We start from the raw sequence: 22,024 nt of genomic DNA on the forward strand, positions 1-22,024 counted from the left end.
ATATGGCGGTAGCCAAACTATCCAGGCGCACCGTAGTACCCTCGGAGGATGGGTCCAACTTGCAGGATCCCATGGACCACAGAGTTGAAGGGTCACTCAGACGAATTTATGCAGCCTCCTCCGCCCAGGCCTCCGTGGGCATCTCTGCATGTGAGGTGGTATCGGGTCTAAAGGCCGAGCTGTCGTCCCTAGCAAGGGACATTGATTCTGGCATACACCGAGATGACCTTCTGACAGCGATGTCAGATATTAACCTAATGGTTGACCATTTGTCTGAGGCCACATTTTACCAGACAAAACTGGCTGCCAGGGCAATGGCGCTTTCCACCGCGGCCAGACGCCCCCTATGGTTAAAGCCTTGGAGAGCTGACAATGCCTCCAAATACAACCTGTGCGCCCTCCCCTTCGAACCTGGCAAGTTGTTCGGCAGGGAACTGGATCGGATAATGGAGGGTCTGGCTGATTCTAAAGGGAAGAATCTCCCTCAACCTTCCAGCAGCAGCAGCAGAAGACCTTCCTTTCGGGGCCGCGGGTTTCCCAGAAGAGGTTCTAGGGGCCAGAGACGCCCTGGTCCTCAGACCAGAGGCGGAGGTCGCTGTGCTTCCCGTGACCAACAGAAGTGCTCTTCCTTCTGACTACCTGACCCTCCCTCCCCGCGCCCCCGCGACGGTTGGCGGCCGACTCTCTCACCATATGTCGGCATGGATTCGTCATGTGCAAGACCCCTGGGTCCTACAAGTGATCCAAGAAGGATACAGGATAAAGTTCATCTCGTATCCCACAGACAAGTTTGTAACAACTTGCCCTTTTCAGGGCACAAAACAACTTCATCTAGAAGATTCCGTCCGAGAGTACGTAGACAAGGCCGCATTGGAGCCGGTTCCCCGCTCAGAACACGGCCAAGGCGTTTATTCTCCGGTCTTCCTTGTTCCCAAGCCGTCAGGCGGATGATTATCGACCTCAGATACTTGAATCGATTCATTCACAAGGTACGGTTCCGCATGGAAACCATCAAGTCGGTCCTTCCTTTCTGCAGCCCGGAGATCACTTCGTCACCTTGGATCTAAGGGATGCATACCTCCACGTACCTATTCTTCCGGCACACAGGAAATTCCTGAGAATTGCTGTACACCTGAAGGGAAAACTGTCTCACTTCCAGTTTACGGCTCTCCCATTCGGCATATCCTCGGCCCCCCACACCTTCACAAAGGTAGTGGCTCCGGTCGCAGCCACCCTGCGCCTCCAGGGGATCTTCATAGTCCCATATCTAGACGACTGGCTCCTAAAAGCCCAGTCAAAGGAGGTCCTCGCCACACAGTTGGATATCACAGTGGCGTTATTAAACGAGCTGGGCTGGCTAATAAACTGGCAGAAGTCGGTAGTGGTTCCATCAACCCGGATCCAGTTTCTGGGATTTATCTTGGACTCTCTCAGTATGACGATCTCCCTGCCCTCTCCTCGCAAGGAGAAGATTGGTCGAGCGGCTCATCACCTGTTCATTACCTGGGAGGTTACTATCAGGACGGCCATAAAAGTCCTAGGTCTTATGTCCGCCACCATCGAGGCAGTTCCTTGGGCCCTATGGCACATGCGCCCATTACAAAGCGAGATCTTGAGAGTCTGGAACCACAGTCCTTCAGGAATACAGAAGCCTATCAAGTTATCCATCCGTACCCGTCGATCACTGGTTTGGTGGTCCCATCTTCAGGACGGGAAGTCCACGGTCCAGACCTCCTGGATCCTGTTGACAACAGATGCCTCCCTCACAGGATGGGGGACGCATCTGGGGGAGACCCCGGTACAAGGTACATGGAATCGTCTGGAGAAAACGCGCTCATCCAATTGGCGCGAGCTTACGGCAGTTCACCGTGCACTTCTGATGTTTGCTCCTCTCCTACAGGGACAAGCTGTGAAGATAAGAACGGACAACTTAACAGCAGTCCATTACATCAACAAGCAAGGGGGAACCAGATCCCCCTCTCTCCTGCAGGTAACCAACTTAATATTTGCCTGGGCAGAGGAAAATCTGTCCCAGATGTCAGCAGTTCATATCCGAGGACGTTTGAATATCCTTGCGGATCAGCTCAGCAGAGGCCTAGTGACGTCAGGCGAATGGTACCTGAATCCGGACATCTTTCACCAGCTCACCGAGATGTGGGGTCTCCCCAAGGTGGATCTGATGGCCACCCAATACAACGCCAAAGTAGAAAGGTTTTGCTCCCTGTACAGGGAAGACAACCCTTTGGCAGTGGATGCCCTGTCAATACCTTGGAGGTTCAGACTGGCGTATGTCTTTCCTCCTATTCCGATGATTCCGAAGGTATTGGCGAAACTCAGGCAGGACCAGACCTCGGCAATAGTGATCATGGCGTTCTGGCCAAAGAGGGCATGGTTTACCCACCTCATCTTAATGAGTCGAGGGACCTACTGGAGGCTTCCATCAGTCCACAACCTGGTAACTCTAAACAGACAGCTCTGCCAGGACCTGGACAGGTTCAACCTCACTGCCTGGAGGTTAACCGCGCCGTATGTGGAGATAGAGGATTGTCCCAGGGAGTGCTAAGGACTTTAGCCCATTCAAGAGCGGAATCTACCAACCGGAGCTACCAAAGGATCGCCCAGATATTCCAAGGTTGGTGTACGGATAACCAGCGCAGCTTGGATAGAAATTCGGTCATGGAATTCCTTCAAGCTGGCCTAGAGAGGGGGCTTGCACCAGCCACCCTGAAGGTTCAAGTTTCAGCTCTGTCCGCTCTCCTGGAGACTCGACTATCACAGGATCCTCTAATCAGGCAATTCCTAAGAGGGGCCGTCAGGCTCCGCCCCCAGGTACAACCTCCAGTCCCTAAGTGGAACTTGGCTGCGGTTCTACAGGGGCTTTGCTCTCCCCCCTTCGAACCTTTATCTGAAGTGGATTGGAAGTACCTGTCATACAAGGTTACCTTTCTATTGGCAATAACCTCCGCCAAGAGGGTTGGAGAACTACAGGCCCTAGCGGCCTCAGATCCCTTTATAACCTTCTTCCCGGACAGAGTACAACTAAGGTTTGTCCCGGGATTCTTGCCAAAGGTACCTACACTTCAGAACATCAACCAGGTAATTTCCTTACCGGCCTTTTTTCCCTCTCCCACTTCTGAGTGGGAAGAGAAGATGCACATGATGGACTTGGTCAGAGCACTGCGTATTTACCTAGACCGTACAGCCCCTTTCCGAAGGTCGGAAAATCTCTTGGTCAATGTGTTTGGCCACAACAGGGGCGCCAAAGCATCAAAAGTAACCCTGTCAAGGTGGATCAGGGAAGCCATCACCTGCTCCCTGCGTGCTCAAGACCTTCCGGTACCAGAGTTTGTCCGTGCCCATGCCACCAGAGCAGTGGCGACGTCCTGGGCTGAAAGACGTTTCCTTTCCATGGAACAGATATGTGCCGCTGCCTCCTGGAGTTCGCAGCTGACCTTCGCCAGGTACTACAGGCTGGACTGGCGTCCGGCGGATTCCACAGCATTTGGACATTCTGTATTGGCATCGGTCTGCCAAGATCACCCACCCTAGGGTAAAGCTATACTTGCTAAATCCCCAGTTGTGCTGCTGGTTGGGCGTAGGGGGAATGGAAGATTATGAATGATAATCTGTTTTCCCTTAGCCCAAACAGCAGCACAAATCTCCCTCCCAGTTGTATCTATTGTAAAATTCTGTTTTGTAAATCATACTTTGGTACTAACACAGGGGGGAGGAGGTCTGTCGGCCTCTTATAGGGGGTTAAAGCTGTTAGTTAATTAAAAGTTCCACCTGTCCTAACAGCTCACAGGGGCAGAAATACCCCAGTTGTGCTGCTGTTTGGGCTAAGGGAAAACAGATTATCATTCATAATCTTCCATTACTTTTATTCCATATTTGGTGAGGCAAGGTGGGAAATTAAAATCACCATTTTTTCAGATTATTTTTTTGTTCAGAAACCTGGTTAAATAATATTTTAGTTTTTTTGTATGGTTTGCTACAGACGTGCTGATACAAAATATGTATTTTTTATGATTTTTTTTTACATGATAAATTATTTTACATACAAAAAGAGGCATTATTTATAGGCTCTATATAGTGAACTGCAGCTAAAAAATGCAGTGGAACCACATCAGGTTTTCCTGCATTGTTTTTTTTAAGGGATTAGCTGGAATCTCATACACTTTGCTGGTACTGCAAAATGCTGCAACGGGGGGCCTTAGGCTAAGTTCACACGGGGTCAGGAATCCGCCTCAAAATCAGCCTCCAAAAACAGCCTCCCAATAGAATTCTATACTCTGGAGGCTGATTTTGTAGATAATCAAAAGTTAAACATTTTTGCAAATATAAGTGGTTAAAAATTCGGCAACGTTTTAAAGATTTTCTCTATCTTAGTGGTGACATCTGGTGTCTTGATCGGTTGCCAATGGATATGACCACAAATGCAGAATCTTTCTATAGTCTGGGACTTGTCAGGAACCCAGCTATGATTTTCTTATTATAGCTGAGTTATCAGACAGGGACACTACATGTATCAGAAGATATGTTGGCTACGATAAGGACATCATGGCTGATTTTCTGACCTTAGAAAGTTCCTGCAGTCATGGTCGTATCCAGTGGCAATTGAACAAGACAACAAGACTCTGACCACAAGATATTTAGAGAAAATCTTTAAAACTCAGCAAAATGTTTAATTGCTTATATTTGTAAAAAATGTTAACTTTTAATTCTCTACAAATTAAAAAATAGTTATGTACATGGGAATACCCCTTTAAGGTTGCCGTCATACACAGCAGCGCTTCATCCAGATGAATGTGAACTGTCTCCAGCAGAACAGATTTGTTAGAACTGTCTGAAAGATAAAACGGTGTGTTGCCTCTAGCAACCAATCATAGCACAGCCTTCATTTTACCACAGCAATAACACTTGTCCACCATTACCAATGACCCTGTGATTCTGAATTGGTTTATGATGGGAGCGGGGCACATTTGTCTTATCTGTCTATGGCACCATATTGCCATGCCCTCCTGCGCTTGCACTGAGGTGCAGAGACTTCATGATACACGTCCGCAGCACATGTTCAAGCCCCTACTAATGCTCAAATGAACAACATAAAGAAGCATGAGGTAAAAAAAAACACCCTTTTGCCTATGACACAGAATATGAGGAAGCAGTACAAACCACACACCACAGCGAGCCTCTGCATTGCCCCTACACTTGTACCACACCATCGAATTCACAACTCTCCCCTCCTACCCTGCTTTCTATATGTGCAGACCACATAACACCTACTCACACCCCATTCATGATACTTGACTCTATCAACTCCCCTCTTTGTAACTAAATCATGTGGAGAGAAAAGTAGTTCTTGCTTAGTTTGTTGCATATTTACTATCTGATAGATACCATCAGTACATCAGTAGCTTTTTAATGAATAGGAGGATTTTTGCTGCTTCTGTCTGACCTCTGACCTTGTCTGTCAGCCATTTATGAAGAAGTCAAAGCAGGAGTTGGAGTTGACCTGTGAAAAAAATGGAGGTGTTAGAGTCGGTGGTCTGGCCTTCCAACTCCAAAGCCCTAATTTAGGGTCCATTCACATGGAGGAAAATGGTGAGGAATTTGGTGTGGAATTTCAGTGCTGAAAGAAAAGCCTCCCATTGACTTCAATAGGTTCCTTTTTCTGCTAGCAGAAAAAGGAACCCATTGAAGTCAAAAGGAACCCATTGAAGTCAATGGGAGACTTTTCTTTCAGCACTGAAATTCCACACCAAATTCCTCACCATTTTCCTCATGTGAATGGACCCTAAGGGCTTGTGCACACACAGTTAACGCGAGCATATTTTAGCATAATACATGTGTGAAAAAAACCACTCCCATTGACTTCAATGAAATCTTTTTCTAAGTGTAAAAGATTTCACTGAAGTCAATGGGAGTGTTTTTTTTTTACAAGTGTATTCTATACCGTGTATTATGCTAAAATACGCTCGCGTTAACTCAGTGTGCACGAGCCCTAAAACGGTCTAATCTGTTTATACCACCTATTAGTTGGCTTACTTTCTGCCTTAATATTTTGCTTAAGTGTTGGTTTTCACTAAAGTCGCATCCGTTTTCCAGCAAATTTGAAAAATGTGGTCTAAAACAAGATGCACCAAAATGCACCAGATTATGACACGTTTTACACCAAGGTGGAATTGAAACCACAGTAGTAAGTACGTCTCACGATACTTTCCCCAAGCAAATATAAAAAAGCATTAGGTTCCGATGACACGTCTTTCAGAGCCTCCATTAGGATCTGACATGAAGCTGCCAGTCTAGCACAGTAGCGATTGGGCCATTCCTGAGCTCACTGCGCCATACCTAACTATGATATAGTCAAGCTAGGTTCACACTAATGTTTGGCTTTCCGTTCTCCGAGTCCGGAGGCCCAAAGAATGGAATCCTAATACGCTTAAAAAGCAATTACTACAATAGACTATAATGGGGCCCAACAAATACGGAATGGGAGATGGAAACCCCCAACGGAGACCGAGTGCTAGTGAGAACCTAGCCTTAGTTCCATGGCAGTGATCAGTTCAGGAAATATGGCCCTCATATGGACCATGTTTCCAGGACGGAATACGGTCGTGTGCAGGAGGTATAACTCAAGAACCTGTGATATCCACTGCAGAGTATTTCTTTATCAACAGAATCCACTATAGAAGTGGGAACATAACCTTACTATGTCCATGCATATCAGTGGTCACTTAAATAAAAACAAACTAGGACAATGTAATAAAAAAAACCAATTTTTATTCATTTACACAGGACAGGGATAGGCAAAGAACTGTGAGAGCAGCTGAGCGGTCTGCAGAAAAACATATATCCTTCACTGAGCAGCGCAGAGCAGTACGCTTGTCCATTGAGCACTGCAGAGCCGTACTTACGTTGTGCAAAGCACCATGTCACCAAACACCACTGAGCATTATGTGACAATGAGCAATGCAGAGCAGTATGCCATACTGAACGACGCAGAACATCATACTACACTGAAGACTGCAGAGCAGTAAGTCACATTTAAATACTGCAGAGCATTAGGCCACAATATACACTGCAGAGCAGTATATCATACTGAACAATGCAGGACAGCATACCATGCTGAGTACTGCAGAGTGACATGCAATAGCAGCACCTTGCACCCTATGCCACAATGACCAATCCTGCATGGTATGTCACCCTGTTGGCATCACAGTGCTGTATGTACTGTGCATATACGCAACTGAAGTAGTTTATCACCAAAAGGAATACAGTACACAAATGAGCAGGGTATTCCACCGCAGCACATCCCTGCTTTTACTGGGCACATCACAAAGAAAAGCAGTCTGCAGACCACTCCAGCTCACAGTGTTACTGGACCAGACATTGAGGGAAGACATGAGACCATTAGAGCCATAAATACAGACAGTGTTGTGCAGGCTCGGTGTATATACACACATATATATTCATCGAAACATATAAGCATGTATATGCATACGTTACACATAATTTAGGGGCTGAGGTATAACACGTCAGGGAGAGGTAACTCCCATCAGGAAGCTTTTTTTTTTCTTTTTTCTTTTTTTATTTATTTAACTCCCTGCATGCCAGGGCCTGACCAGAGACACATATCTGCATGCAATGGAGATATCTCTTGGCAATGCACTGCAGGCTGGTCTGGCAGTGAGAGGGTTAAGAGGTGCAGAGAGCTGTTAGTCCTTTATAGTAGTCCTTTAAAATCCACATTCAATATAGTTCATCGATGATTCATTTCTTCACAAAGTCTTAAAGAGGCCGCAGCAGCAACACCTACAGGTGACAAGACCCCCTTATGTGTCTTGTACCCAGATTCACGTTGAGGTGTAAGAGATTTTGTCATGCACACAAATTAAGGAAATGTTTTCATCCTGGCAGTTACATTAAAAAATAAAGTGAGCACAAGATTCGCCCCTTTTTCAGATGGCAGGACAACTGTTACTTGGTTGGACCCAAAACGTCTGCCTCGGTTGTATACATTAAAATGTGACCCAGTGGTGTTAGTAGTTGCTAGTGAATTGATACATATTCTCATGCATACTTAGTTTTAAGTCCACATAATAACATTTCAAGGTGTTAATAGGGACAGAAACGTAGACAAGTGATGGACTGACATAGTGCAAAGTGAATGATTGCTTTTTTTTTTTTTATCCATTTATACATATTCCTGCCCGAAGATCACCAATGGAAAAATATATATTACAGTATTATCTTAACCATAGAGTGATGTGTAAATGTATCACCATAGAAAATAGCCCCTCTTATATACTGAAATCTATAGAGTTATACTACAGGTTTCATTGGAAATGAGTTGATATCAGACATACTAATGGCAGGCAATTGCCACAAACACTCTGATATTCTTCCCATGACACCAAACATGCAAATAGGAATAGAAAGATTTTCCACTATATTGCAGATACATGGATAGAATTAAAGGGGTACTCTGGTTTCAGCAAATAAAAGCTACTGTTTGTAGAATTAAAAGAAATAAATGTCTCCAATATTCTTTCTGTTTCATATGCATCTGTTCTGGTCATGTGATGGACACATGGGTACAAGGCTACCAGAACAGATTTCAGCCCCAAGAAGTAAATTTTGATAAACAAATGAACAGAAAGCAAGCAAAGATCTTGAAAACCGTAAAATGTTCCAGAAATACCTTGCAAAATTGTATAACTTTTCATTAGACAAATAATAACCTCTATCTACTGAAACTGTACTACCCCATTTATGTCTGTGGCCACCTTAATGGACTATGGGACCTTCATTCACGTAGCTTATGACCTATGCACCCACAGTAGGCCAGCAGATCCCCGTGACCATGTCCTATGCCAATACACAGGGAAGATTGAGGTATGTTCATATCATCTTCATAATCATTGCAAGTGCTGATGTACAGGCATAAGATATTACCCAAGGAGACCCAATGGAGGAGTGTGGCCAGAAGTTACATTAGTGAAGAAGACACGTCATAAAATATTCAGGAATGTGCATATGTTTGTTTCAGTTTTAAAGATACAGGTATATTACATTTCATTTTACATGGCACGTTAACTTTCATATAATATAGTTACAGTATACTTATATAGCATTGAACAAGAAAATGTATTATACAGAACTTTTCATCTTATAGGGTTCCTTTTCCTTGTGAAACAGTGCTGATGCAGTGGACCTTTATAAAAATAGGACATTGCCCATAGCAATCAATGAAATCACAGCTTTCATTTTGTAACCCGTACACATAGAAATCCCTACAGGGTTCCTTTTCCTATCATACAAAGTGCATTACGTGAACCAATAAAAACCCTACTAGTGGACCTGCTTACCGAGTACTCATCTTTGTAGAATCAGACAACTTTTCCACACTATATTTGTCATATGTGATATCCAAATCACATTCTTGCTCATTATCCTGTAATAGATGGTTATGGTTTAGTAAACAAGACTATTCAATGCCGGACACACAGGTTAGTTGCAGCAGAATCGGCAGTGACTAACCCGCTGTGATGTACAGTAGCAGTATAAGTGGATGGGACAAATCCCATCCACACTGCAGAAAAACCAAAAGTATCTTACAATGTGGGTAGGGTTGAGCCAATCTTGAGATTTCAAGATCGATTTTAAAACCCGATTTCCGATCATTTTCCAGCCGATGAAGTGAAATTTGCTCGATTGCCGATCGGAATCCAATCTTTTCCGATCCCGATCGCTCAACCCTAAATGTGGGTTTTTAGCCAGCAGCATATCAATTACTGCTGTTTGTTCAGTTGCGGTTTTCAGCCATTGCAATGCAAGGGTATTAAGCTAGGCCATGAGCCCTGGAATCACAACTGAAAACCACAGGAAGGTCAGCTGCAAGATGGCTTTAGCCTAAAGTGTATTACATGAGCTGTTTTTACTTACGTTATCACATGTTCTGTTTTTTTCTACACTACAAAAAATAGCACTGATCAAAAATGCATAACAGGTTCCAAAAAGACATATGTTAATGTAAGTAAAAACAGAGCTGTGTAATAGCAGACGGCAGTCTGTTGTGTCGTGCTGTGCCTCGGTCCATGGAAGCGATGTACCTCAAGCTAATCAGCCATTTTAGTGGTTGCTGGAGAAGGACCATTGATGTAAGTCCTGAATGGCCGCAGCGGTCACATGGGGCATAGGGCTTCTGGGAACCAAGGCATGACACATGACAGAGCGGATTGCAGCAGCGGACACACATTGCCAGCGACAGGTGAGTATGCTTTTTTTTAATGTTACACCTACCCCAGGCCCCATTCCTCCACAACCCCTTTAAGACCCTAATGTCTACCTATTACCCAAATCACTCTAAAGGTAGGAAGAAATTTGTTTAGATAAAAGCAGAAGCCATGAAAACATCCCCTGTGTAGACTCTCCTAGACACTTCAGAAAAATACAGGGTGTGTTTAAAGCTAAAGCCCCACGTTGCGGAAACACAGCTTTTTTTTTTGTTGCAGATTTTGTTGCATTTTTTTGAGCTTTGGCTCAAAAAACCGCAACACAATTTGCAACAAAAAAACGTTATATTTCCGCAATGTGGGGCCTCAGCCTAAGACAGACTGCATTGTGGGGAGGAAGGGGGCTGTGCAGTCTCTCAGAGTAATATAGAAGTCCCAGGGGTGTAATTTGAGGGGATGCAGAGGGTACAGTTGTGTCTAGGCATGTTAGAGGTCCTATAAGGTATCTCTTAGTGATTTTTTTCTGGCAAAGGGAGTGCAATTTATTAAAGTAGTTCTAAGGTTGAGTTTTACAGAAATTAATCTTCATTTGTTTCTCCACCTGAACAATGCTTGTATACAGTCCTATGAAAAAGTTTGGGCACCCCTATTAATCTTAATCATTTTTTGTTCTAAATATTTTGGTGTTTGCAACAGCCATTTCAGTTTGATATATCTAATAACTGATGGACACAGTAATATTTCAGGATTGAAATGAGGTTTATTGTACTAACAGAAAATGTGCTATATGCATTAAACCAAAATTTGACCGGTGCAAAAGTATGGGCACCCTTATCATTTTATTGATTTGAATACTCCTAACTACTTTTTACTGACTTACTGAAGCACAAAATTGGTTTTGTAACCTCAGTGAGCTTTGAACTTCATAGCCAGATGTATCCAATCATAAGAAAAGGTATTTAAGGTGGCCAATTGCAAGTTGATCTCCTATTTGAATCTCCTCTGAAGAGTGGCATCATGGGCTACTCAAAACAACTCTCAAATGATCTGAAAACAAAGATTGTTCAACATAGTTGTTCAGGGGAAGGATACAAAAAGTTGTCTCAGAGATTTAACCTGTCAGTTTCCACTGTGAGGAACATAGTAAGGAAATGGAAGACCACAGGGACAGTTCTTGTTAAGCCCAGAAGTGGCAGGCCAAGAAAAATATCAGAAAGGCAGAGAAGAAGAATGGTGAGAACAGTCAAGGACAATCCACAGACCACCTCCAAAGAGCTGCAGCATCATCTTGCTGCAGATGGTGTCACTGTGCATCGGTCAACTATACAGCGCACTTTGCACAAATAGAAGCTGTATGGGAGAGTGATGAGAAAGAAGCCGTTTCTGCACGTACGCCACAAATAGAGTTGCCTGAGGTATGAAAAAGCACATTTGGACAAGGCAGCTTCATTTTGGAAACAAAAATTGAGTTGTTTGGTTATAAAAAAAGGCGTTATGCATGGCGTCCAAAAAGAAACAGCATTCCAAGAAAAACACATGCTACCCACTGTAAAATTTGGTGGAGGTTCCATCATGCTTTGGGGCTGTGTGGCCAATGCCGGCATCGGGAATCTTGTTAAAGTTGAGAGTCGCATGGATTCCACTCAGTATCAGCAGATTCTTGAGAATAATGTTCAAGAATCAGTGACGAAGTTGAAGTTACGCCGGGGATGGATATTTCAGCAAGACAATGATCCAAAACATCGCTCCAAATCCTCAGGCATTCATGCAGAGGAACAATTACAATGTTCTGGAATGGCCATCCCAGTCCCCAGACCTGAATATCATTGAACATCTGTGGGATGATTTGAAGCGGGCTGTCCATGCTCGGCGACCATCTAACTTAACTGAACTTGAATTGTTTGTCCAAAATACCTTTATCCAGGATCCAGGAACTGATTAAAAGCTACAGGAAGCGACTAGAGGCTGTTATCTTTGCAAAAGGAGGATCTACTAAATATTAATGTCACTTTTCTGTTGAGGTGCCCATACTTTTGCACCGGTCAAATTTTTGTTTAATGCATATTGCACATTTTCTCTTAGTACAATAAACCTCATTTCAATCCTGAAATATTACTGTGTCCATCAGTTATTAGATATATCAAACTGAAATGGCTGTTGCAAATACCAAAATATTTAGAACTAAAAATGATTAAGATTAATAGGGGTGCCCAAACTTTTTCATATGACTGTATCTTCTTCATGCTGCAATATTAGAATTACTTTAGTTTACTGTAGCATGAAACACTACATGTGTATACATATTGTATCACAGCACAGCTACAGTATGTTCGGGATCTGGTGCAGCGCACAGCTAGGGCTTTGGTAATAATCCATATGGTGTATATTTCATCCATTGATATAACAGTGGTCCAACATTGCCCATCTATTATTATGAAAGTGAGGACACCAGGTAAATTTTGGTGTAGTGCTCCTACACAACAACAAGGTAGACATATTGTGAGCTAAACATTCAGTCTCAAGAATGAAGACTACATTACACCTAAGGAAACCTAACCATTGCTGTATCATCTTAAAGGGAACCTGTCATCTTGAAAATGCAGTCAATGACAAACATTTGTAATGCGCTTTTCTCACGGAATCTCAAAGTGCAGGAAGCATTGTGGAGCCGGGGAGTTAGCGGCCGCCATACAGGCATTCATCCCCAACATCCACAAGGGTCAGTTGCTTGTACTGGAAGCCAATTTATCTATCACTACATTTTTGGCATGTGAGAGGAGACCCACACAAACCCAGGGAGAACATACAAATTCCATGCAAATGTTGCCCTTGGTTGGATTCACATCACAGCTGATCGCTGCATTGCAACAGTGCTAAGCACTGAGCCACTGTGCTGCAACATGTCATAGAGCAGGAAGAGCTGAGCAGATTTATATATAGTTTTGTGTATAAAAGATTTGGTATAACTCGTCATTTATCCAAATAATTGTATGTTCTTTCTTTGCCTAGAAAGAGAAATTGAGTCCAGTGGGCGGTCCTGACAGTAAAGGACAGCCTCCCCTTTATGACTGTACATACAGAGACAGTTGTCTGTCACTGTTAGGACTGCCCATTAGACTCAGTTATTCCTTTTAATGTGAAAATGGAACCAAAAAATAAATGGATAAAATGCAGGTTACATGCAATCTTTTTGCACAAAACTATATATCAATTTTCTCAGCTCTTTCTGCTCTATAAGGGTATGTTCACATGGCGGAAAATAGATTCCACATGTGAACATACCGCGTGGCTAGCTGCAACGGATTACCAATGCAGTGCACCGGCATCCCATCATGGCATTACGCTCCGGATTAGGCCCGAATAAATGGGCCTAATCCGGAGGGAGTCTCGCGCGGCCGCAAGATCGGTCATCTCACTTCTTTTTTCCACTACTAGCAAACAGAAAAAAGAAGCGAGTGGCTCCCATTGAAATCCATGGGAGCTGTTTTGGTAGGCAGATTTTGAGGCGGATTCCGCCTCAAAATCAGCTGCCAAAAAACTCTGTGTGAACTAGCCCTAACATCCTTCCTGCATATTATACACTTCCATGGCAACAGGTTCCCTTTAAGCATGCTGTAATGCCAAAAAAAACCCAACTGAAGCTAAAAACTGTTCACACTGTCTAATTGTTCAAGACCACCAAGCTCTATAGCTGAAAGTGATCTGATCACTTAGACTGGGCCTTCAGTCTATACATCCTGGGTACAGACTGCATATCTTGTAGATGAAGAAGTGGTACTGTGAGGTCTCTGATTCAGCAGCGTGAAGTGGAAAAGGAAACTCTGCTAATATGCAGAGGCTTTACACATCACCATCCCTTTGTCTACAAATCAGATTAGGAAGTATAGGTATAGGTGAAGACGGTCTCCATGCAAAGCTCCAGCAGCATTCCTCCTTTAAAGAGGACCTTTCATGGTTTGGGGCACGGGCAGTTCCATATACTACTGGAAAGCTGACAGTGCGCTGAATTCAGCGTACTGTCGGCTTTCCCGATCTGTTCCCCTGGGTAAAGAGCTTTCGGTCCCGGTACTGTAGCTCTTCACAGTCAGAAGGGCGTTTCTGACATTGTCAGGAACGTCCTTCTGTACAAGCAGCGGCAGTAGCATTGTCCTCTGAGATCGGGGAGGAACGCCCTTCTCCCCTCCTGATAATACTCGTCTATGGATGAGTACTGTGAGCAAAGGGAGGGGGCGTTCCTCCCCGCTCACACAGAACAGAGCTATTGGCACTGCTTGTACAGAAGGACGTTCCTGTATGCAGGGTTTTTCTGTCCGCTTGAGAAGTCGGACATCTTCACTTGCGGACAGGGAAGGACGGGCACGGAGTGCAAAAGAACGCACCCGATGCCCATTCAAGTGAATGACAGGTGTCACGGACACATCTAGTGTCCGCTCCTAGTGTCCGTGACAGATTTTGAGCGGACACTAGGAGCGGACACTACATGTCGGACACCGACGGTAGTGTGAACGCCCCCTAAGAGTTTTTATTGAAGTGAGAATCATCACAACGCGTTTCAGGCCAAACACCAGCCCTTTCTGAAGTACAAAAATTACAGGTCACGCATCTGGCCCGATGTGACCTATAATTTTTGCACTTAAGAAATTTTGTGTTTGGCTCGAAATGCGTCGTGCTGATTCTCACTTCAATAAAAAGCTCTTAATTGGGAACTATTGGCTTGTCGCCTCCTTTTCCATTACCAGTGGGCGCAGATTCCCTGCTACGGACTTTCAGTCCTTTGATTCACTTGTCCATTGTTTGTCCAGTCCTCCGGGACACAGATCCAACCGCTGCCACTCCCACCTGGAATCCACTAGCGATCTAGAGAGTTATGACTATCTCACAACCTCCCTAGGTCAGAGGCCATCCGGTCTAATTCAACTTTATCAATATTCCGTACCTGCACGGTTTAAAGAGGACCTTTCACCATATCTGGGCACATGCAGTGTTATATACTGCCAGAAAGCTGACAGTGCGCTGAATTCAGCGCACTGTCGGCTTTCCCGATCCGTGCCCGGTGTAAAGCGCTATCGGTCCCGGTACCGTAGCGCTTTACAGTCAGAAGGGCGTTTCTGGCCATTAGCCAGAGATGTCCTTCTGCCTCGCGGCGCCAATCGCGCTGTGCTGTGGAGCCGGGAGGAACGCCCCCTCCCTCTGCTGATAATGCTAGTCTACGGACGAGCTGTGTGAGCAGAGGGAGGGGGCGTTCCTCCCGGCTCCACAGCACAGCGTGATAGGCGCCGCGAGGCAGAAGGACGTTCCTGGCTAATGGTCAGAAACGCCCTTCTGACCATAGAAGAGCTACGGTACCGGGCTGTAAGCTCTTCACACCGGGCACAGATCGGGAAAGCCGACAGTGCTCTGAATTCAGCGCACTGTCAGCTTTCTGGCAGTATATAGAACTGCCTGTGCCCGGATATGGTGAAAGGTCCTCTTTAAATACTACACCCAGTGTGCTTGCTGTCTCTCTTCCTTTATTTTCCTATCCTGTAGATAGGTAATGAATATATTTGGAGGATTTTGGAAAATCCTTTAAGGGTCAGGTATTACTGTGGCATTCAGTTAGTCTGTAAACAAGTAGCGATACAAAATGTCCTCCTTCACTGTATATTGGTAGCAGGTACTCGGGTACTACATAACAGATTGATCAGTGTTGTACTGACTGGACTTGGTTATATCACTATATAAGAAGGTATAGGAACTATCAATAGGGTTCCCTTTAGGTTTTTTAGTTCACTATTAGCTGTTGTGGAAGAACAAATCCAGGTTAGGCATTGCAGCCATAAGTGAGGCTTGCATGCTGAGATCTTTGTTCCCACAGGAGCTGGAGAGTGTGCAATGTGTGCAATGTGATCTTTTTAGTGTGCATATATACTTACCTTCACTTTACAGTGTTCAATAAAGGTTTCTAGATAGTCATCATTATAATACTGTGCAAAAACTTGCATTAAATACCCAACTGTGTAAAGAATTATCAGTGATTCTCACCGTATAACTCGGTGCGTTCAGGATCAGTCATTATACTAGATTCTGCAATCTTTCCAGAGATACTCAGTATCATTACACAACATACTATGTTCTTGAAGAGTCTTATTATCCTGTACTGCCATTGGGTTTGTCTTCAAAATTGATATGGATCCCAAAACTTGCCATTTCTGTTTCTTGGGGCCCAAAATGTAGAAATTTGTTAGATCTTGCTGTTTTCAAGATGGGAGTCAATATGTTTTATTAGAACATCATCGGGGTATCCAACGGGAAAGGCCAGCTGACAGAGAGGACAGCTTCTTACTTCCGAGTCCACTGTCTCCATCAGTAACTGCAGAAAGGTAGAAATAGACACAAAAGAATATATGGAAGTGAAAAGAATATTTCATTGATGTTCATTTTATTTATTGATCATTCAGTGTACCTCACCAACATCAGGTTACAGTTTACGAGAATTTATCATATAGGATGAAAGCAGATTTTTACATTCCTAAAACAAATGGAAAGTTTTGCTTATTATCAGATTTAATTTTAAATTTTACTTCTATCCCCCATTAGGATAGAGGACACTTTCCATGTACTCTAAGAGTGGATTCACATATTGCAAATTTTGTTATAGAAATTTCTGCAACTGAAAATGAGTTCCATTCATTACAATGGCTTTGTTTGGGCAGTAAACACACAGATTTGTGCAAATTTCATTCAGACAGTTTGTATATAAAGCCCATATATTCCTTCCTACTAGCACACTTACATTGATGGAAGGCCAGGACTGTGCATGTTCCGCTCTGGAGTATGATGCCGACATTCTTCTACTTGCTGCATCAGGAATAGGGAATCCAGCACAAAAGGAAGCACAGCGTACTGCTCCAGGCTCTGGACTAGGTGGGGATGGGGGGCTCCACTCATCCTCATCAGAGGATTGCTGCGGGGGTTCTTGGAAGCAAGGGACAGTAGGTGGGCTGCCGGTGTACTCCTCATTGTAGGACAACTGCTTGGGCAGAGTTGCAGTTCCGACAGGCATCCACAGAGAGCGGGGTGTTCGTTGATACATTGTAGGCTCACTGATCTCAGAATAGCTACGACGGGCTTGGAATGATGCTTTTGCTTGGTGTACTGAGGGCTTTGGATATGAAATCTCTGTGCCTACTGGTGAGGGGCATGGTGAAGGTACAGGTGATCTACGTGAGGGTGAAGAGGGGGGTACTGGCGATCGACGGTGGACTGGAGACTGAGGGACAGGAGATCTTCTCTGCAAAATGGGGGATGGACACTGTGGGACTGGGGAGCGGCGCTGGGAAGAAGGAGAGTGGCGGAGAGATGAAGGCGAGTGACGCAGTTGGCAAGGAGAATGTCGATGTGGAGGAGAGTGTCTTTGTCCTAAAAAATTTAAAAAAGGATTACTTTTTAAAATTTGCTTATACCATTGAATTCTAAACTGATATCTTCAGAAATTTTGGAAACTTGGCACAAAAGAATGATCTTGGCTCAAATGTTGTCCAAGATAAAAGCCTGGCTATCTCAGGGTAAGTTCACGCAGAGATTTTTGGTCAGGATTTTGCAGCTGTTTCCGCCTCAAAATCCTGACCAAAAAGACGGCTCCCATTGAAATCAATGGGAGCCGCTCAGGAGTTTTTTCCGGGAGCCGTTTCTTCCGGCTGCTCATTCATTCAGGTGCTCATTCTTCAGGCCAAGTCGCTTTGCGATTTGACCTGAAGACACTCCCTCCTCCCGATTAGGCCCATTCATTGGGCCTAATCCGGAGCGGAGTGCGCTGCTGGATGCCGGTGCAGTGCACCGGCTTTGAGTCGCGGCTACCTGACTTTTGGTCCGAAACCTGAGGCGGCCTCCGCCTCAGGTTCCAGACCAAAAATCCGCGTCTGAACTTTCCATAAGATGTTTCCTCCTCTTCCTTTATCTCTCACAATCCCAAACTGAACATTAATGTCAACATTCTGCCAACTTACGCACCAACAATTGTAGAACATACTTCTAAACTAAAACTTATATGAATAACTTAAATGATATGCCCACAAATGTAACTTATCCATACTTGTCAATATTTGGGCTGCAAAATTTTTTGGGTGAAGTCCCCCCACACTATGGATGTGATCATATCCTTTCTGGATACCCTGCCTATCAATCCAGCCCAACAGATAGACAGCACTGAGTAGGAAACGGGTTATTGGTAAAAATGCTACTATAATGTGATATCTATTATGGTATTTTTTTTTGTATTTTACAGACAATTTTAATTTTTGTCTGTTTCCAGTTTTAGTTGGCAATATGACACACTGGTTGCTATCCCACCTGTTTGTTCCTCTAGAAGTGACCTCAGAATGCGGCTTTGCAGGGCTGTAAGATCACGTAGACGGTAAAGTTCTTCTGTCAGTTCAGTATAAGCCAAGGCCAGATTCACCCTAGGAATATAAATAACATTTACATTGTGACAACATTCACACACAGCAAGACAAAAGGATTCTCCGTACATTAAAGATTTAAGATAGGTAGATATTAGTATATATGTAGTGTATTAAGCAGAGGAATCACGTTTTAAATACTGTAAAGCAATGATCCACCTTTCAAGCCTGTTCAAATCATTTGCATTACAATAGATCTATATTAAAAGAGTTGACTCATCATGACAACCCCTTTCTAAATTGATGCCTGATGCTCTGCAGCTCACCATAGGTCTATTTTCTGCAAACCTGGCATGTGGCTGATATGAAAATGATGGCTGGTAACAAAGAGGAAATGTAGTATTAATGCAAAAAATATATCTAAAGTCAGTATTATGTTTCAGGATTTCCATGTTGTGTTTCTGATATGTACAAATGCAGCAAAGTTAACCCAAATTTCTGCAATTGGTTAAACTGCTGCATCGTGAGATCTTATCACAAAAGGGAACAAAGACCAATGAAAAGTCTTTGGAAAAAAACATTTTCCAATTACTTTTCATTGGTGCAACATCAGACAAAGGTTGAAAGACGCCTGAAGAGGAGCTGGGGAACCACCAGAGACACAGGACAGGTGAGAATAGCAAAAGAGGCCTGAAGAGGAACCAATAGACACCCAGGACAGTTATAACAGTTTAACAGTTTGTTATTTTACTCACCTCCCCTGGGTCTCCACTTATTATACCCAAAAGTTTTCGATTTGGGACGTATCTGGTTCCATCCAAATTGATTCACTCATCCCTACAAGCAATTCATCACACAAACCTTTCTCTCACTTACAGCATATCTTAGAAGCACTTGATAGGGTGCCATGTTTTGAACACTTTCAAGCATTTTCCACAGTGATTTTTATCTTTGCCAGTGCTTACGGTGCCATTTGGTTTTGGCCATAGCAATAAACGCTGTGTATTATAGTACCTGCAAAGTAGATGGGATTCTGGATAATCCCATCCACTCATTGCAGAAAAATACGCCTAGCAATTTCCAAAACTGTCGCAGGTTAATTTTTCATCTGGAAACCCCTTTAAGTACAATAATGGAAACACAATACAAATACATTTGTCGTCCCAATTTGATTGTCATTTTTCGTCAAGGTTTTGTTCCATGTATACAAAGAATACATCAAGAAAGTGTGAACAGAAGTTGTAAAAAGAAAATTCACAGAACACATCCTGTACCCTGGGTGTGAAATGGCCTGCTCTTTCTACAAGTGGTTGTATTTATATCTGCAATCTGATCTGTCACCAGCGGCTTGCAATAAAAGTACTGGACCTATTTTGTACAGCACTACAGCTAGAAAAATATACATATGTCAAACACATCCAATGCATATCCTAAGACTAAAGGATCTTCAATAGAATTTTCTCCATTGATGTCTATGGAACTTACAATAACAAGAAAGCACATCGCCAATAGCTAATGCAGGTCTTAAAAATTGATATGGATGCCATAAATGCCTATAGTTGGAATACCCCTATAAGGCACATAGTGGAAACGCTGCGGCAAAAACTGTGGTGTTTTTGTAAATCGCTGCATGTCAATTATACCTAGAGAAACGCTGTATAGGTATAACAGGGACAGAAAGTCCGCAGAGGAAAACTGGGGCTCGCTATTTGGGGCCTTAGCCTAATACTTGTTTAGAAAAGTGCTATGCAAATTACAAGTCTGCAAAGCGCAATTCCCATCTCATGTATGTTTTATATATATGACGATTGCCAGTTGCCATCAGCATGTTCACAGCTAATATTTCAGCTTATGATTTCACATAGACTGAGGCATTTTCATTCCAAAAGTATTAGTACTTCTACGTGTGAACGCTCTAGGCTGAGACACAAATGTATTCAGTTTCCCTACAGGTTTAGTAGTCATCTTGTGGTTTACACACCAGCCATAATCTATGTGGGATATTATGGATCATTTAAGGGTTTTATAGAATCATTGTTAACCACTGGCTTCAGATAGTCGTATGTGGCTGCATGTCAGTGTTCATATAACAGCCGCAGTACCCAGACCTTTAGGCCCCACGTTGTAGAATCAGCATTTGTGACTGCTGCAGAAATACAATCTAAAAAGTGCAATGTTTTACAGTATCAGTAAAGTGAATGGGATTTTGATTAATCTCATTCATATAGTGGGGAAAAAAACTGAGCCTTGAAAAACATATGTTTTAAAAAAAAAAAATGGTACAGGTAAGTATAGCAAAAGAAGCCTGAAGAGGAGCTGGGGAACCACTAGACACCCAGGACAGGTGAGTATAACAGTTTGTTATTTTTACTCATCTCCCCTGGACCTCCACTTATTATATCCAAAAGTTTTCCATTTGGGCTGCATCTGGTTCTATCCAAATTGATTTTCTCATCCAGTGGCGTAACTACAGCCAAGACAGCTGCCACAGGTCCCAGGACATTAGGGGCCCGGCGACAGCCACTACCGCTGCGTTTCTTTTTTCTTAATAGGCCATTACCTGGCAGGGCTGGGATCGGTAAGTGACACCGCAGGCCCCACAAACACTATCATTTTCAGACCCCCGAGTATAATGATCGGAGGCCCAGGAGAGGTAAGAAACATAAAAAACACTGTTACTTACCTCTCCACGATCCGGGCAGGCTTCAGGCCTAGTCGTCTGACGTCTCATGACCCCGGCCTGCGTCCCGGGTCATGTGACGTCTGACGTCATTGAAGATGGACTACAGCGGAGACCGACAGTGGAGGACTGCAGCAGAGCCAGGAGATAGGTGAGTAACAGTGTTTTTTTAAATGTTTTTCTCCCCCTGGGTCTCCGATTATTATACTCTGGGGTCTGAAAAGACCCCAGAGTATAATAATTGTTTATGGCTGTCCACAGTGGGGCATAATACTGTGTGCAGGGGCCACTATGGGGGATAATACTGTGTGCAGGGGCCACTATGGGGCATAATAGAGCGCGCAGGAATGCGTAGGAGGGGGTCGGTCGAGGTCGCCAGTGTCGGTTGGTCGGGGGGGGGGGCATGTCAAAAGTTCGCCACGGGGCACCGCCATTCCTAGCTACGCCACTGCTCTCATCCCTACAAGCAATTCATCACACAAACCTTTCCTTCATACACAGCTTTGGAATTGCATGCACTTTCCCTATATATTTAATCCTACTAATATTATAAATGTGAAAGTTTGAGTGTTTGGATGTTTGGATGTTTGTGAGTTTGGATGTTTGTTCCTCAATCACGCTAAAACGCCTGGACGGATTTGCGTGCAAATTTCCACAAACCTAGCTTTCCCTTAGGATTGAGTCATAGGCTACTTTTTGTCCCACTACACAACATAGATTCCTAG

General features: G+C 43.8%; 1 protein-coding gene across 2 annotated transcripts in view; it reads right to left on the reverse strand.

The window, feature by feature from the left end:
* Positions 1 to 15,667: 15,667 nt before the first annotated feature.
* The window catches only part of TBKBP1 (TBK1 binding protein 1), a 57,236-nt gene continuing 50,879 nt past the window's right edge, over positions 15,668 to 22,024 (reverse strand). For both annotated transcript variants that reach the window (XM_075277209.1, XM_075277208.1), the window contains 3 exons: positions 18,570 to 18,679; positions 17,014 to 17,639; positions 15,668 to 16,590 (listed from right to left, as the gene is read on the reverse strand). In XM_075277209.1, the coding sequence (XP_075133310.1) occupies positions 16,462 to 16,590; positions 17,014 to 17,639; positions 18,570 to 18,679 (865 nt within the window). In that variant the 3' untranslated portion in view covers positions 15,668 to 16,461. The remainder of the gene's footprint in view (positions 16,591 to 17,013; positions 17,640 to 18,569; positions 18,680 to 22,024) is intronic.

The sequence above is a fragment of the Leptodactylus fuscus genome, chromosome 6 (genome assembly GCF_031893055.1).
Source record: "Leptodactylus fuscus isolate aLepFus1 chromosome 6, aLepFus1.hap2, whole genome shotgun sequence".
NCBI classification, from domain to species: domain Eukaryota; kingdom Metazoa; phylum Chordata; class Amphibia; order Anura; family Leptodactylidae; genus Leptodactylus; species Leptodactylus fuscus.